This window comes from Schistocerca gregaria, chromosome 4 (genome assembly GCF_023897955.1).
Source record: "Schistocerca gregaria isolate iqSchGreg1 chromosome 4, iqSchGreg1.2, whole genome shotgun sequence".
Classification (NCBI taxonomy): domain Eukaryota; kingdom Metazoa; phylum Arthropoda; class Insecta; order Orthoptera; family Acrididae; genus Schistocerca; species Schistocerca gregaria.
In genome coordinates, this window is record NC_064923.1 from 493,220,414 (window position 1) to 493,238,676 (window position 18,263).

At 38.3% G+C, this 18,263-nt stretch overlaps 1 protein-coding gene across 3 annotated transcripts in view; it reads right to left on the bottom strand.

Annotated features, from left to right (window-relative positions):
- Positions 1 to 18,263, bottom strand: part of LOC126266674 (activator of 90 kDa heat shock protein ATPase homolog 1-like) — a 138,038-nt gene that overhangs the window by 63,761 nt on the left and 56,014 nt on the right. For all 3 annotated transcript variants that reach the window (XM_049971094.1, XM_049971093.1, XM_049971096.1), the window contains exon 4: positions 2,589 to 2,788. In XM_049971094.1, coding sequence (XP_049827051.1) covers positions 2,589 to 2,788 — 200 coding nt within the window. The remainder of the gene's footprint in view (positions 1 to 2,588; positions 2,789 to 18,263) is intronic.

An 18,263-nucleotide genomic window follows, 5' to 3' on the forward strand; every position in this document is an offset into this window, starting at 1 on the left:
TTAAGTACACAGCTGCTATCTAATTTATTAACAGACACAGTTTGGATGGTGATAACACAGTGAATTAATGCAAAAGACAATATCAGTTTCAACAGTTATAAACAGCAAGTTAGCCAACACACAGAGTGGTTTTCCGAAATTAAAGTTATGACTGAGGTTAAAAACAAAAACTGAAGGAAGGATTTCCTGAGCTCAGAATAAAAGCAGAGTCGAAATGTGCCTATGTAGCCCATGTAAGCCAACCTTGGGTAACATAACACTCTTGTAATGTCACAGCACATCATGTCTTGTGGCAAATATTGGTAAAATAGAGACCATAAAAATCTGCATGGTCCATGGCAAAACAAAGCATACGTCCATAAAATGCTACATGTAAAGCTTTCTGTGATTAATTCTTACTAAGTCAGTCTAGTAACGGTAGCTGTTATCAACTGAGTTACCAGTATCGTTCTTTGTGATAAAAGCAGCCAACACTTTTGTTGATGGTCACTGATTCATACCAACAAAAAAACATAAGGAATATACAGCTGCAGTTGCAGGAAAGAACTTACAGGTCTTGAGCAGCAGTTTTGTTATGCATGAAGATTCATCTAATGTTGTACAAAAATTACTGCCTCTTATGAGATATTCCTTTTAAGGAGAAGGGAAGGTACTTGAGGAGAAAAAACAACACAGCTGAGCTGTTTTGTGGTGACCTATAAAATATTTTACTTAACTCAGACTTTGATGATACTGCTTCATTGAGGTAAAAAAGAAAGGAGATGGCACTATAGACTTATGATGTAGATTGTTTTGTAGCCAGTGTGGGCGGGGCCTGCCACCATCTTAATAGCCCAAATCATTAGCACACTACGGCTTACAATTGCTTCTTTTTCATTATTTCTGTTGTGTTCATGCAGCATCTGTTTTAAATACTAAAAATTACAGTGCTTACATGACTAGCACAGTGTCAGGAAGGCAATTTGAAACGTTTTTCTGTTTCCGAATGCATAGTTGCTCTAGTTATTTGACACATTTGGCCTCATTAATGTAACTTGTTTTTGTTGATCATTTTAGAGTAACCAAGAAGAGAAGGATGTGATGTGAAAAGAATGCATTTGTAATCCACTTAGTTGCACTTCTACTGTATTTGTTTCAATAGCAAATGAAGCTGGAACTCCGATACCAATGCATGACTGTTTTTTGGCACTGTTTCTTGTTCGTTACATATTCAGCTTTTATCTTGTATACACAACATTTTTGATGTTCTCTGTTGGTCCATAAACATGTGCATTGAGGAAAGAATCAAGGCATGCTATTATATCTTGTACATGCCAATGATTATTGAAATGTCAAAGAAATAGAACTGCGTAGAAGTATACATCCATACAGAATCCATGGTTGGTTTGTTAGACTGTCAGTGCATTAGCCTCACCATAGTTTACAGATCTTCTCTCTCTGAAATCATACTTACAATGTGTCATTCAGTCTTGCCAATAATAGCAAAGAGCAATTTACAGCATAAAAAATTAAACAATTTTTTCAACATATTCCAGCATTTTGTAATGCTACGAACATGATTAAGGGAATGGTCTCAAATGCTTACACCCACTAAAGTGGATAGTTACCTTTAACATACATGTTAATCATTTTTTAGTAATGATAACCTAACTTCTGTAACATGTTGGCCTACCATTCTCACAATGGACTATTTTTTTCAGGGAATATTTCTTGCCAGTAACTCAGTTTTTCAAGAATAACAACATATATTACAATTGGAATACACGTCTAATTTGATCGTCTGTTTGATTTTAATTTTGAATTTCATTTTGAGGTTTTCTTCAAGATATGAAACAGTTAGGCAGTTAGTTATTTTCATGTTCCATTTATCATCTGCATGATAAATCATTAAGATGTGTCAAAGAGTTATTTTATATTAACATCAATATTTTTTGTACACCTGTAAATGGCATTTGTGTTGAAACAACTGTGTCTTCACACAATCAAAGCACCAGATATTGTTTGGGATATGATCACAGAATTCGATAAATATCCCCAATAGTCAAAACTGAGCACAGACATATCAGAGTGATGTCATGTGGAAGTATCACTGCAGTGAACCATGTAGGTATAAATGCACTGAACCTAGTGTTCAGGGCTACATAAGCCGATTGATGATGGTTTCAAGTTTGTGACGTAACGACAGAACCCTTTTTTTTTTTTTTTTACCTCCATGTACTGCTGACAGGCAACACTATTACAAGCAACAGGTGTTAAACAAGCAACATGTGTTAAACACATCATGAATATGTTGTATCTGTAACATCAAAAACTTTTGGACAGACTCAGTGCATTAAAAATGGGCATGACACACAGGCAGGAAAAAACCTTAATTACAAAAAACTCTACCAATATGGCAAAGTTGAACAGGGTTGCAACTAAATTTCATGCAGCAATATTGTGACCATGCTTTTGTATCAACGATATGTTCTACATAAGTGCATTTATTAGTATAACAACTGTAAAAAGTGTACAAAAAGATAAATCAGTTTCACCAATACTATGTAACACAGTATTGTTGAGAATGGGAAAAAAATGTAGCTGCTTACATTGATTTCTGAAGCTTCTTGTTCTTCATTGAAATTTGAAATAATTGCTGTGCCTTCTATTTTTACATGATCAGCATCACGAAGATGACCTTCCCATTTCAATATTAATTCCCATTCATAGAAAAATAACAACTTCCCCTTTCTGTTATTTGCAACTGCATCTCCTTCACATCTATCTACTTCTGTAATACTGCACACAGCTGGAGAAAAAATGAAATAGAATAAAATAACCCAAAGGCTTAAACTAATCCAAGACCATCAATGTTCTTTAATGGGAAGCAAAAACAAAAAACAACAAAGTATCATCAAAATCAAATATAAAAGTTTTCAATTACAACAGATTAAAGGTGCTGTGATACAGATGAAAGCAATATCTATTACAGCTCATTAATTCCCTGTCTCATATGTCATATTCATGGTAAACATTATTTGTAGAATATGTCAACAAAGATTTCAGAATTAAAATACAACTTTTTACAGTTACATGCTGATCATTTACAGGTTTTTATTTCACTATTTACCTCTTTTAAAAATCCTCTAAGGTGTAGGATTGTTCTACATCTACATATATGCTCCACTAGCCACCAAGAGGTGTGTGGCGGAGGGCACAATTGGTGCCAAAGTCATATTTCCTTCCCCTCTGTTTCACTTGCGTATCGCGCGAGGGAAAAACGACTGTCTGAATGCCTCAGTACGAGCTCTTATTTCCTTTATCTTTGAATAGTGATCATTGCGTGATTTGAAAGTTGTTGGTAATAATATATTCTCTCCATCCTCAGTGAATATCGGATTTCAGAATTTAGTGAGCAGCCCCTTCCGCTTAGCGCGCCGTCTATCTGCAAGTGTGTCCCGCTTCAAACTTTCTATGAGATTTGTAACGTTCTCATGATGGCTAAATGTACCAGTCACGAATCTTGCCGCTCTTCTTTGGACCTTCTCAATCTCTTGAATCAGACCCAACTGGTAAGGGTCGCATACCGAAGAACAATACTCCAAGACTGGACGAACTAATGTATTGTAAGCTATTTCCTTTGTTGAAGGACTGCATCACTTCAGGATTGTTAATGAGAAAGAACTGTATCTTAATTTAAAAACATTAATATTTTTTGTCGTGATTTCAGTTTCCATGAATAGATTCACAAAGAGTTTTAACACCGCGTGTAGAGCTACATGTAGATGACTACTTTGCAATTCACACCTACGTGTTTGGCAGTGGGTTCGTCGAACCACTTTCAGACTATTACTTGACCAATCCACTCTCAAATAGCACATGGGATAAAAAATGAACACTTAAATCTATCTCTATGAGCCCTGATTTCTATAATTTCATTTTGATGGTTGTTTCTCCCCATGTACACTGGAGCCAACAAAATCTATTAACATCTGGAGGGGAAAGGTGGTGATTGAAATTTCCTGAAAAGCTCTCACCACAATGAGAAACACCTTTTTTTAGTGATTGCCACACCATCTTTTAACTCATATCCATGACACTCTCTTGCCTTTTTTGCAATAGTAAAAAAGAAGTTGCCCTTCATTAAACTTTTTCAATGTCCCCGTCAATCCTATGGATTTCATATCACGCATCAGCACTCCAGAAGAGGATGGGCAATTGTAGTGCAAGCTGTCTATCAAGCAGCTTTGTTGCATCTTCTAAGTATTCTGCCAATAAAACCTACTGTCTGGTTCACACTCCGCACAACATTTTCTATGTTATGATTCCAGTTTAAGTTGTAATTATCTCCCTAGGTATTTAGTCGAATTGATGGCTGTTAAATTTGTATGATTTATAATGTAGCCAAATTGTAATGGATTCCTTTTAGTACCCATGTGTATGATCTCAAACTTTATATTCTTATTAGTTAATTGTACCCTACAATGTATTTTCCCTACATAATTTTGCAACTGATTTTGTTTTTACACTGACTTTACAAGACAGTAAATGACAGTAACATCTGAAAATTATCCAAGAGGGCTGCCCAGATTGTTAAATATAGATTAGGAAAGCAGAGGGCCTATGACATATCCGTGGGAAAGGGAAGACATCATTCCTGTTTTACTCAGTGCCCATCAGTTACTACAAACTGTGACCTCTCTGACAGGAAATCATGAACCCAGTCACACAACTGTGATTAAACATCACAGACACGTAATCTGACTGGAAGCGATTTCTATGAAGGATGGCATCAAAAGCCTTCTAGAAATCTCCAAATATGGAATCAACTTGAGATCCCCTTTTGACAGCATGCATTACTTTGTATAAATAAAGAGCCAGTTCTGTTTCATAATAATGATTTTTCTGGACCCGTGCTATGTGCCAATAGATCATACTCTGAGGTAATTCATGTTTGCTCACTGTATATGTTACAAAATCCTACTGCAAATCGATGTCAGTGATTTGGGTTTATAATTCAGTAGATTACCTTTATTTCCTTTATTGTGTGTTGGCGCGACCTGTACAAATTTCCAGTTCTTAGGTACACTACTTATGTCAAGCAAGCAACTGAATTTCATTGCTAAGTATGGAGCTATTACATGAACATAGTTCAAAAGCATCCTAACTGGTGAACTATCTGGACTGTAAGACTTGTCTTTACTAAGTAATTTAAATTGCTTCACTACAACAAGGATAACAATTTCTAAGTTACTAATGTTGGCAGCTGTTCTTGATTCAAATTCTGGAATATTTACTTTGTCTTCTTTGCTGAAGGAATTTAGTTACTACACTTTAGTGGCACTGCTACCAGCCACATTGCCACTGTGAAAGTATTCACAGTGTGCTGCTGTTGATATACTTTCCACATGACGAGAATCTCTTTGGATTTTCTGTATGATTTTGAGACAGAACTTCATTCTGGGAACTATTAAAAACATCTCGCACTGAAGTCCACACCAAATTTCAAGCTTCTTTTTTTATATTGTACAATGATGAATCTTTTCACCTCTTATTAATTCATTCTGTATAAATCTCTCGATTACTGTTATTACTATTTTGTTAAATGTAAGCCACATCTTGTCCATGCTTATATATGTAGTTAGCTTGGAAGGAATGAACACTGTCTTGAAGCTTATTTTTATCTGCTTGTTTAAATAAATATATTCTGCATTTATTTTTGGTGGTTTGTTTCAATATTCAGTCTCACTACAATGACCTTGTGGTCACTATCTTTGTATCCATCACGATGCTCTACTTGCTTAGCATTATTAACTGCTATGAGATCAAGTATGTTATTGTAACCATTTACACTTAGAGTGGGTTTCAGAACTAAAACTCATCATAATTTTCAGGTAAAGCACATAGTACAATTCTGGCCAATATCCTACACCTAACAACAACTTTAAAACTTATTTTCATCAACATATCGAGGGCAGATTGAAGTCATCATCAACTATAATTGTTTAAGGAGCAGTCAAATGGAAAAGAGTCAGATGGAAAAAAGTATGTAATATTTTTATAATTCCAAAACTTACCATTATAACAAGTATTACATGTATCTTGCTGTGAGACAAGATGTTCAATGCCTGCATGGAAAAATGTTTGCAGTTGCCTTCAGGACCATTATTGTACTGAGACATGCACCTCTTCAGCCAAAGCAAAATGAAAGCCAAGAAAGTCTTTCTTCAGGACTCCAAAAATATGGAAATGACAAGGGGAGAGTTTGGGACTTTATCCTCTCTACATCCACAATTTCTCCCCTTGTGACCGAAATGTATAGTTTGATCTGTGTACTTTAGTAATTTAGTTTTTTTAGTTCCTGTAAGTTAATTTAACACTAAATAAACACAGTTCTCACGTTTTTGTTTGTGTTGGAAAGCAAACCAATTTTGTGAAACATTACAAGTTCCTATCAGGAGCAAATTATCTAGTCTCAACTGAGCACTTTGGTAGTTCAGTTTGAACCTCTGCATATTAATCTAATTTATTAAAAACAGTTCTTGTATTATCATCTGTGTCTACAGTAGACTACCATAACGTATGTCAATTGTCCTTTGTTTGTCTGTGTAGTGCAGTTTTCCACAGTCTTTAGTTTAGATAGGGATTGTGATTGCTGTGTGCGGATGTGAGCCGAGTTGGTGACACTTTGCTCTAAGCTCCAGGTTGTGATAGGTTCAGTTACAAAGCTTGAAGCTGCAGTAGATGGGCATCACTGCTGTGATGCTGATAGGTCTGCATCGGTGACCAGTCCAGTTGCTGCTCACACTGAGGTTGACCTCTCGCCCATGGTTGAGTGGGAGGTGACCTTCGGACATGGCAGGCAGCAAAAGACTTCCCAGAGGGCAGCACATAAGGCCTTCCCGGTTAGTTTGACAAACAGGTTCCAGGTGCTGTTTGTGGCAGACACTGCCCCTCAGCCAGATGCAGTCACTTGTCCTGTTTCAGAGAAAACCTCTCAACCTGCAGGATCAGTGCAATCACAGAGGGTGGGATTATTGGTAATCGCGTGATACTATGTTAGATGCATTATGGGGGCACTTAGGGACATGCCTGCCAAGGAGGGGAAGAAAGCTAATGTACACTCCATGTGCATACCGAGTTGAGTCATTCCAGACATGGAATGGGTCCTTCTGAATCCCATGAACAGCACACGGTGCAGCCAACTGCATGTGATGGCTCACATAATTATGTGTGTCACTTTGGATTGGAAGAGATTGTCTCTGATTTTGAGTGGTTTACTAAGGGTAAAGATTGCCAGTCTTGCTTGTGAGATAAAAGGACAGCTCACCATTTACAGCATAGTTTAAAGGACCGATTGTGGACCTCTGGTACAGAGCCAAGTGGAGGGTCTGAATCAGAGACTCAGATAGTTCTACGACCGTGTAGGCTGCAGATTCCTTGACTTATGCCATAGAGTGGTTGGGTTTCGGGTTCTGCTGAATAGGTCACGAGTCCACTACATGCAGAAGGCAGATACACTGATAGCACGGGCTATTTGACATGGATTGGTCGGTTTTTTTAGGTTAGAGGGTCTTGGGGAAACACAAAAAGGGCTTCACGCTTAAAGGGTGCAGTTTGAACAGAGGAAGTACGTAGATACAGGAACCATCAGTATAACAGTTGTAAATTGTCACAGCTGTGTTGTGAAAGTACCAGAACTCCAAATGCTAATAGAAAGCACCGATGCTCAAATCATTATAGGCACTGAAAGCTGGCTAAAGCTGGGGATAAGTTCAGCTGAAATTTTTGTGAAGGACGTAACGGTGTTCAGAAGCGATAGGTTAAAAACAGTTTGTGGTGGCATGTTTGTTTTGAGAAGTAGTTTATCTTGTATCAAAATTGAAGTGGAGAGTTCCTGTGAGTTAGTATGGGTAGAGCTCATTCTTGGCAACCAGAATACAACAATAATTGGAACCTTTTACCACCTCTCAACTCAGATGATACAACTGCTGAAAGTTTCAAAGAAAACTTGAGTTTAATTCAAACTCATATAATTATAGTTGGTGGTGACTTCAATTTACATTTGATATCTCAGTGAAAATGCATGTTTAAATATAGAATTATGCATAAAACATCATCCAAAATTGTGCTAAATGCATTCTCTGCAAATTATTTTGAGCAGTTACTTCATGAGCCCAGGCGAATAGTAATCGGTTGTGAAAACACACTTGACCTCAGCTAAGAACAAGCATCAAAATGGATACAGGGACTCGTGAACAAAAAAGCAGATAAAAATTCACTTGACACCTTGAGAAATAATATCAAATTCTTCCTTATTAACAATGTAAGTGTAGATCAGATGTGGGCTAAATTCAAAGAAATAGTATCAACAGCAATTGAGAAGCGTCAGAACACTGTTATAGAGGCAACAAAAAAAAAAAAAAAAGCATGCCAAATTTAAGCAAATGCAAAATCTCCAAGATTGGTGATCTTTTGCAGAAGTTCAAAATTTAACACATTGTTATCACAGTTTCCACAACAAATCTTTGTCTCACAATGTGGCAGAAAAGCCAAAGAGATTCTTGTCATATGTAAAGTATGCTACTGGCAAGACAATGAATGCCTTCTCCACGTAATACCAATGGAAATACCATTGACAACAGCTCTCCCAAAGCCGAGTTATTAAACACAACCTTTTGAAATTCCTTCACCAAAGAACAAACAGTAAATATTCCTGAATTCGAATCAAGATTAGCTGCCAAAATGAGTAACTCAGAAGTAGATATCCTTGGAGTAGCAAAGCAATTTAAATCACTTAATAAAAGCAAATCTTCAAGCCCAGACCATTTAGCAATTAGGTTCCTTTCTGAGTATGCTGATGCAGTAGCTTTATGCTTAACAATCGTATACAACTGCTTGCTCAACGAGACATCGGTACCCAAAGAATGAACAGTTGCACCAGTCACATCAATATTCAAGAAGGGTAGCAGGAATAACCCACTAAATTACAGGCCCACATCATCAACATCGATATGTAGGATATTGGAACATATATTGTGCTCAAACACTGTGAATTACCTCAAAGAGAACAGTCTATTGACACACAGTCAACATGGATTTGGAAAACGTCATTCTTGTGAAACACAACTAGCTGTTTACTCATATGAAGTGGTAAGTACTATTGACAATGGTATTCAAATTGATTCTGTATTTCCAGATTTAAAGAAGGCTTTTCACACTGTACCACACAAGCAGCTTCTAGTGAAATTCTGTACTTGTGGAAGACCATCTCAATTATGTGACTGGATTCGTGATTCCCTGTCAGAGAGGTCACAGTATCCTTTCTGTAAACTGTAACGTCCCTTTAAGAACTTCAGCTGTACTTACCTCCTACTTTATCCAGCTTTCAGTACCTCTAAGAATTTCAGCTTTGGTGCTTTCTATTGGCACTTCGAGCTCTGGTTCTTTCCCAAAACAGCTACGACAATTTACAGCTATAACGCTAATGGTTCCTAGGTCTATACTTGTCCTATGTTTGACCCACTCCCTTTCATACTAAAGCCTTTTTGTAATTTCCCAAGACCCTCTCACCTAAAAAAAACTATCCATCCCACTTCACACAACCCTCATTATCTGTTTAGCCATTTCCTGTGTGTAATAAACCCCTGACCTATTATGCAGATCATGACATCTCTCCAGCCTATGATTCAAGGCAATGACTCTACAACCTACATGGTCACACAACCATCTGAGTCTGATTCAGACCTTCCCTTTGCATGTGTACAAACAGTCCATAGTCAGTTATGTCAACGATGCTACAAAGGGCGAGCTCTGTCTTCATCTCACAAGGAAGATTGACAGGCTTCACCACTTCACATAGCCACCAGAAACCAGACTGAATGTCTTCTAATCCAAAGCAAGAAAAAGGTAAGTTAATGCAGATGAGTAGGAAAAATAACCTTGTAATGTTTAAATACAGCATTAGTAGTGTACTGCTTGACACAGTCATGTCCATTAAATAAGAAGGCATAATTTACAAAGCTATATGAAATGCAACAAGCACCTAATGATGGTAGTTCATCAGCACCACTAACTAGTGGGTAGTGTTGATGACCAACAAAGTCATCAATGAACAATGTACTCTTAGGCTGTGGTTAATATTCCCAGTGGATTAAACAGATGTCTATTAGATATATACTTGTATGGACTAAGAACATAATCAACATTACTTTCTCATGTAAAATTAATATTTTCTACTTAAGTCAAGAGTTACTCCAAAATATTTCATAGAGCATCCATAAATAAAGACCCCAAAATATTTTAACTTGCTGATTCCTACATCTACAAAGTTGGCCATTATTTTTATAGCAAAACTATCCAAATAGCTGAACCTATAGTTCTAGCAGGTGCATTAAATGGTCTTTCCACTTTAACTTTTCATCAGTACAAGCAATCAAGATTTATGACACTCTACACTTTTCTTTCCACTATGTTAATAGCAGGTGGGATATTTTTTAGAATACATGTGTGGATGATCGAGGTTTTTTTACAGCTTAGAGCTAATTTCTCTTCCTCTGAAAATGAAACTTGTACACACATTTGTCCTTCAAATGATTTATTATAGCGATGTTATCTTGAAAAGCCTTTCTCAGGAAAGCTTAGCCCACCTGGAACCGGTTATGAATGCACGTGTTCATTTTATCATCAGAATTCAACTCTTTGATCATATTTCACCATTGCATGGCTATCCTGGCTGCATGCAGGCAAACACAGAGACTTCCGTACCCTCTATCTTCTCTGTTGTCTTAACGATGAACACTGTCCTTCATATCTCTCCACTATACTAATGCTCTTATCTGAACAACATGTCATAAACACCAATTCCCACCAGATCTAAATCCTTTCTGCCGCATTAAGAACTGAATAACATCTCCAGTTTCAGAAGACAGGTAATAACATATCTACTGAAGCTACAATAAGGGTTACCACTATCCCTGTACACACTTGTTACCCTTGTGCATCCTTCCTTCCAACCAGATCAATCTCTTTTCTCAGTGGTCTTAACTGGTGCAGTCTTTTTAAATTCCCATTCCCTAGAACCTGCTGCATCAGAAAACATTTATCTTGTACGCCTATAAATTATTTTTGTCTGCCACTATTGTTATTAATGTTGTTATTATGACATAATTATTATTACATTATCATCACTATTTTACTATTGTCACTATTAGTAGTAGCATATGCTTTAGTACAAGTACTGCCAGCATTAAATTTATTAGTTCATAGTCAGTGTTATTTAATCACATTGCCACTTCTGAGATTCAAATCATTTTAATACTATTTGTCGTATTAAAATTATTTTTGTCATATTAAAATTATTTCTTAGGGAACTATGATGTAAAAAAAAGATGTACTCTATGTGGGAACAACAAGTCTGGTGAAAGAGAGAGCATGATAGTCCTAAGCAGTTCAGGCTGAATAAACAAATAAATAAATAAATAAATAAAAAGCTAGCCCACCTGTGCAAAACTAGTTGATAACCTTGGAGTGGCCTGGGGTAATTGGCCTCTTTTGTGGCAGGGTTGAATGACAGCAATGGGTCACTGCCAGGATGTTGGCCATCGGTAACACGTGAAAACATCATCAACAGTCAAACGTTTTAATTGGGCTCAAGCTACGACACTCATAGCATAGTTTTGTGGCATCCACCCCCCCCTCCCTCCCCCCCTCTTTGGCATATTGTAAAAGGCAATACATGGAGGTGTGCTGAGACAAGCAGGCAGCCAGAGTCCAGCTGTGACATGACAGAGCACAGGAATCTGATGCCCAGAGTCCATGCATTGCTGCATGCACTTGTTGTGCACCATGTAGCTTTTTTTCAGCAAGGCTTGGAAGCCAACTGTAATTTTTTCAGGGGATTTTATCCCTCAGAAGTGGAACTCACCCTTGCGAGCACCAGGATGCTCAAATCAGCATAGGAGTGTAAGTGGCTAAACTGCTCTGTCCTCGAATGGCTGCCCTCCAGGACATAAGTCTGCTTTAGCTGGAATGATCCAGAGATCAGTCACAAGCTATTGATGGCTGCTTGCAGAACCAAACTGCCCCTTTGCCTGGTTTAATCCTTTTCTCATGGTTGATGCTGCCAAGCTGGACACCTTTAGCTAGGAATGACAGGCATTAATACTGATTTGGTGCTCATTTGTTGTGCCAATGTATGCTTTTAACCAGATGTGGTATAACAAGTTTCTAACTTTAAATAAGGTGTTGAAACTAGCCAGTTGGTCCTGCAGTAGCCATGCCCACTTGTTGTGTTGTCAGTATTGTGGTGCTCACAATGCATGAACAGGCTGGTTGCTGCAGCTACCATGACAGTGTGTTCAGGTAACCACCATTCACATTCTGGATGTGTATAGAGCTTCAAGTACAGTCAGAGCTATGGCAAAAGGAATATTGAACAATGTACAAAATTGGCGCAGGAAACAGGATCTACGGGTGAGTCCTAAGAAGACTGTGGTAGTGCCATTTAGGAGGAAGCTGATCCAACACACTTATTGGAATCTCAAGCTTCTTGATGAAACTCTACCAGTGAAAGGGATAGTGACATATCTAGGGGTAGCTCTGGATGAGAAACTATCGTGGACCCTCATATAACGAGCACCTGTTCCAAGGCAAAAGGTACTCTAATAAGTACCAGGGAGCTTATGGTAAAATCTGAGGCTTAGGCCCCAAGAGTGTGTACTGGATATACACCATGGTAGTAAGACCTATGATGACTTATGGGGCTACAGTGTGATGGAAAAAGGTAGAACAGCAGGTAGCTATTAAGGAGTTTGCTAAGGTGCAAAGATTGGCCTGCTTAGCCATTACAGGCGGAATTAACAGTACACCCACTGCTGGGATGGAAACTATAATGGACATGCCCCCATTACTCCTGTGGGTAAAGATGGAGGCAGCAGCTGGAGCACACAGGTTAAAGACTGGCAAAAACTGAAACTCTCTTTGGGTATCCAGGATCTCACACTAAAATACTGAGTGAGGTAGACATAGGTATGCTTGGGGAAATGCAGGCTGACTATATAATAACTCCCAGCTGCTTCAACAAGTCTTTCAATGTAGTAATTGGAAGTACAGAACTCTGAGAGAACAAACTTCGACACCAAATTGGGGACATGGTCTGGTTCACGGACCTTTTGAAAACAGACCAAGGTGTTGGGGCCGGAGTATAAGGGGTGCAGGCAAGGCTGGAGAGTGCAATCTCTCTAGGGAAGATGGCCACTGTGTTTCAAGCAGAAATATCTACTATCACGGTGTGTGTGGAGGGGAATTTGTAGAGGTGCTACAGATGTCATAGCATTTTCATTTATTCAAACAGCCAAATAGCCCTGAAAACACTGGCAGCCTCTGCAACAAGATCAAAAAACAAGGCATTTTGCCATTAAGTCCTTGTGGAGCCAGGGGAAAGCAATAGGGCAAACCCATTGTGGGTGCCTGGTGACTCAGGGATTAGTGGTAATGAGCAAGCTGATAGGTTGGCCAGGATAGGTGCGATAACACCATTTATTGGACCGGAACCTGTCCTGACAATCAACAAGGTGATGATCAAAATAAAACTATGGGACTGGACAAGGAGACAGCACGTAGAGTATTGGGGTAAGATCCAAAAGCAAAAACATGGCAAGGTATTGATGCTGAAGCCATGTTCTAAGAGAAGTCTCTCAAATCCTGGGCTTGAACAGGAGACAAATGAAACTCATGGTTGGACTATTGACCTGCCATGGGAATTTCAGAAAACACCTACATACAATGGGGATAATAGAAGAAGACCCCAAATGTAGGATGTGTGGTGTGGGCAAGGAAACCACATCCCATTTGATCTTCGAATGTGAAGCACTGGAGATTAAAAGAGACAGAATATTCGGATCAACCAGAACTATAGAAATTGTGTTTAGCAAAGCACTGGTAAAGGATCTCCTTGCACTGCTCAAGGGCACTGGATGGCTTTACTAGAAACACAGGTAATGATGCCACACAATAAACTCTGTTTCAGTGTGGGCAGCAGCAGGCTTGACCAATGTTGGTTTGCTTCCGTGATAAAACCAAATCAAAATCAAATCAGGGTTGTGTTTAGCAGTTTATGTTATCATTGTGGTGACTTTACTGAAAACTATATAGTGTGTACTGTTAATTTCATGTGTTTATTACTGGACTTTTTCCAGTGTGAGATCCAACAGTGTGTCACAGAATTATAGCTGGATTATTCTCTTCTGGACATGTTGATGAATAAAGAGATCTGGTCTCCTACCTGTATGAACTGTGTACCATAAGTATGGAACTGGTCATAACAAACGTTATAATGCTAATAAAACTGGGAAAAGACACTTAAACAATGAGTGATGTTCATCATTTTACCTGATCCGCTTTTTTAAGAAAAGACGGTTTTCGGCATAGATCAGTATGCAAGATATGAGATAAGGCAAATGTTGCAAACCCCTTTTGAAAATCAAACTCCATTTCACTAAATATCCCACCATTACACAGATGGATGATAATCTAAAAAAATTTTAGAAAAATGGTTTAAGAAGTGAGACTGGCTGGCAGCCACTGGTGGCTGTGCAGTCATGTTTCTTTATAACAGATACAGGGTGTTACAAAAAGGTACGCCCAAACTTTCAGGAAACATTCCTCACACGCAAATAAAGAAAAGATGTTATGTGGGCATGTGTCCGGAAACGCTTAATTTCATGTTAGAGCTCATTTTAGTTTCGTCAGTATGTTTTTCCACCTATGCTCAATGGAGCACGTTGTTATGATTTCATACGGGATACTCTACCTGTGCTGCTATAACATGTGCCTTTACAAGTATGACACAACATGTTGTTCATGCACAATGGAGCTCCTGCACATTTCATTCAAAGTGTTCATACACTTCTCAACAACAGAGTCGGTGACCAATGGATTGGTAGAGGCAGACCAATTCCATGGCCTCCACCCTCTCCTGACCTCAACCCTCTTGACTTTCATTTATGAGGGCATTTGAAAGCTCTTGTCTACACAACCCCGGTACCAAATGTAGACACTCTTTGTGCTCATATTGTGGACGGCTGTGATACACCATTCTCCAGGGCTGCATCAGCGCATCAGGGATTCCATGCGGCGGAGGGTGGATGCATGTATCCTCGCTAACAGAGGACATTTTGAACATTTTCTGTAACAAAGTGTTTGAAGTCTCGCTGGTACGTTCTGTTGCTGTGTGTTTCCATTCCATGATTAATGTGATTTGGAGACAAGTAATAAAATGAGCTCTAACATGGAAAGTAAGCGTTTCCGGACACATGTCCACATAACATATTTTCCTTCTTTGTGTGTGAGGAATGTTTCCTGAAAATTGGGCCGTACCTTTTTGTAACACCCGGTACATCTGGCAAAATACCCTGAATCAACAGTGTGTAACAAGAGTTGCACTCTACCAAAACTATGGTTCAGGAGTTTTGGCACACCACAAAAATGACATAGTAAATGACAGGATTACAGTAGTACTGGTAGCATTGGTAGGGAAAAAACATAAACAAATTTATAGGATAGAAACTAAGAACAGATGATTTCTGCTTGATTTTTTTGTTTGTTTGGTTGTTTTGGACATAATTAGAACTACATATTATTCAGTGTTAGTCCATTATGTATTTTATATCCTTATAGAATATAAATTGCTTTGTACTCAATAAAACATTGTTCATTTTGATCAAAGGCAATAGTTCTCTTTTATTACTGATAAATGGGAAAGTTGTTTATGAATAACGGAAACATGTTTTATATAAGTTTAACATTATTGAAGTGTTTTGCTCTATTTTTGTTTTGCAGGGCTTTTTATTTTAACTTTTTGTTGGGGACATAACATTTTGCAGCACTATTTGATAAATCTGTAGTATTTTCCTTTGTTTTTACTGTAACATCCTTCTGTTTCACATTAGAAAGCAACAACTTCAAAAACTTGAATTAAACATTGACAAGTTCAATTTTGCTACAAATATTATATATTTTTAAGTAACCGATAGGAAGATAACTACATAGGTTATGTGTCCATTTATAATCCTCACTCTCTTTCTAGATTTAAGCAGTTTTTGTGTGGATTTTGATCTTGAATTAGCTGCACTGTTATTAACAAATATTGATTTCGTTGTTGTTGCTGTGAACCATTCACCAGATGATAACTTTGAGAATTTTATTGGACATATGGTGAACTGTTTGTGTTACCTAACACGCCTAAAGTCAAAAATCGCACTTTGTGGAGATTTTAACATACACATAGGTGATGGAGATGCCAGAGAGAGGGTCTTTATGAGATTAATTACCCGTTATGGGTTGTTTATTGCAAATAAGCTCCCAACAAGGGATGGTGCATGCCTGGACACCATAATCACCAACCTCAATGTCTGGGATTATAAACTCAGTGTAGTTGAACCTATGATAGCAGATCAACGTGCACTAGTAATGGAAACCAGTATGAGGAGCAAACTGCAGATAAGCACATGGCATTCAAACTACACATTCAAAAGAAGATTTGTTAAAGAAGAGAGACTAAATGATCTCAAAGCAGCTCTGTCTTGTGTAAACTGGCAGCAGAAAATAGCAGAGTTAGTAGGCAGTGAGTCTTTCTTACGTCTGTTCCAAAAGTTAAAAGCAATATTTGATGACATGTTTCCGGTAAGACCAGTGAAGAATTCTGTGGACAAATCACAAGGCAGCAGAAGTTATCAATGTGAAACAATGGTACACCCCCGATCTCAATAAATTGAAGTGTATTGTAACAATGTGCAAGAACCGAATGAAACCAGCTTTAGACATTCCAGCTAAAGAATTACATCACCACAACTACCTAAAAGCCAAAAAAGCTTAAAGGAGGCAGTAGAGGAAGCAAAAAAAGAAATATAATGATACATACATTAAAGAGGCCCAAAATCCTTGTAAAGCTGCCTGGAATCTTGTAAATGAGAACAGAAACAAGACTACCTCCTGCTTGAATTCATGTAGCCCTGATGACTTCAATGAATATTTTGTCAGAATAGTGGAAAAGATAGTGAGTGAAATTCCACACTCCGACCTAGATCTGACTGCAAACATAAGAAATGCAGACAGTTGCAGTATTCAAAACTGGAAGGAAGTACACCCTGAAGACATGATAAAAATTGTGAACTCCTACAAACACTCAGAAAGTGTAGACATCTATGACATGTCCTGCACACTGCTAAGGAAAATTATTGCAGAATTAGCTCAGCCACTAGCCATAGAAATAAACAAATGTCCATCTTCTGGTGTCTTCCCAGACTACCTTAAACTGGCACGCACAGTACCAATATATAATAAGGGGGATCCATGCGAGGTGTCCAGCTTCAGACCAATCTCAGTGGTACCAGTACTAGCCAAAGTTACTGAGTCTGATGCACTGCCAGGTACTGAATTACTTTGAGGAAAACAACTTATTCCAAAACACACAGCACGGATTCCGCAAAGGGAGATCAACAGTGACAGCCACACTGGACTTATTAAAAACGATTCGACAGAGTTTTGAAGAGAGAGAGAGAGACTGTGGCACTGACACTCTGTGACCTCAGCAAAGCCTTTGACTGCATCTCACACACAACACTAATAGCTAAGTTAAGATGCTATGGTGTTGGAGGTGTTGTTCAATCAACACTCCAATCTTATTTGGAAAACCGAAAGCAGGTGGTATCAGTGCATGGAGCAACTTCTCTTGAACAAAAACTGGAACATGGAGTGCCCCAAGGATCAGTCTTAGGACGTCTCCTATTCCTCATATATGTCAATGATATGAGCTGTAATAGTCAAATGTTGCAGTTTGCAGATGACACTACCCTTATTGCCAAAGAACATACAGCCGCAGAAGCTCTTGGTGCATCAAATTTAATGTTTGAAGAAATAAAAGAATGGTTCATAATAAACAAAATGAAGATCAATGAAGAAAAAACCCAACATTTGATATGCAGTCTAACCAACATTGAAGGCCAAGAAAACACGGAGACTGTCAGACTACTGGGCTTCAAGATTGACACCAAACTCTCCATGAATGATCACACTGCATATGTATTCACCAAACTTTCTTGTGTGATATACCCCCTGAGGAAGCTGAAGAGGGTAATAACTGACCAGTTTCTCACAATAGTCTACCATTCACTCTTCCACAGCCACATTAGCTATGGACTGTTGTTGTGGGGACACTCCTCAGGCAGCAAAGATGTGTTGCTATTACAAAGAAAAGACATCAGGATCATATCCTCTAGCAAAAG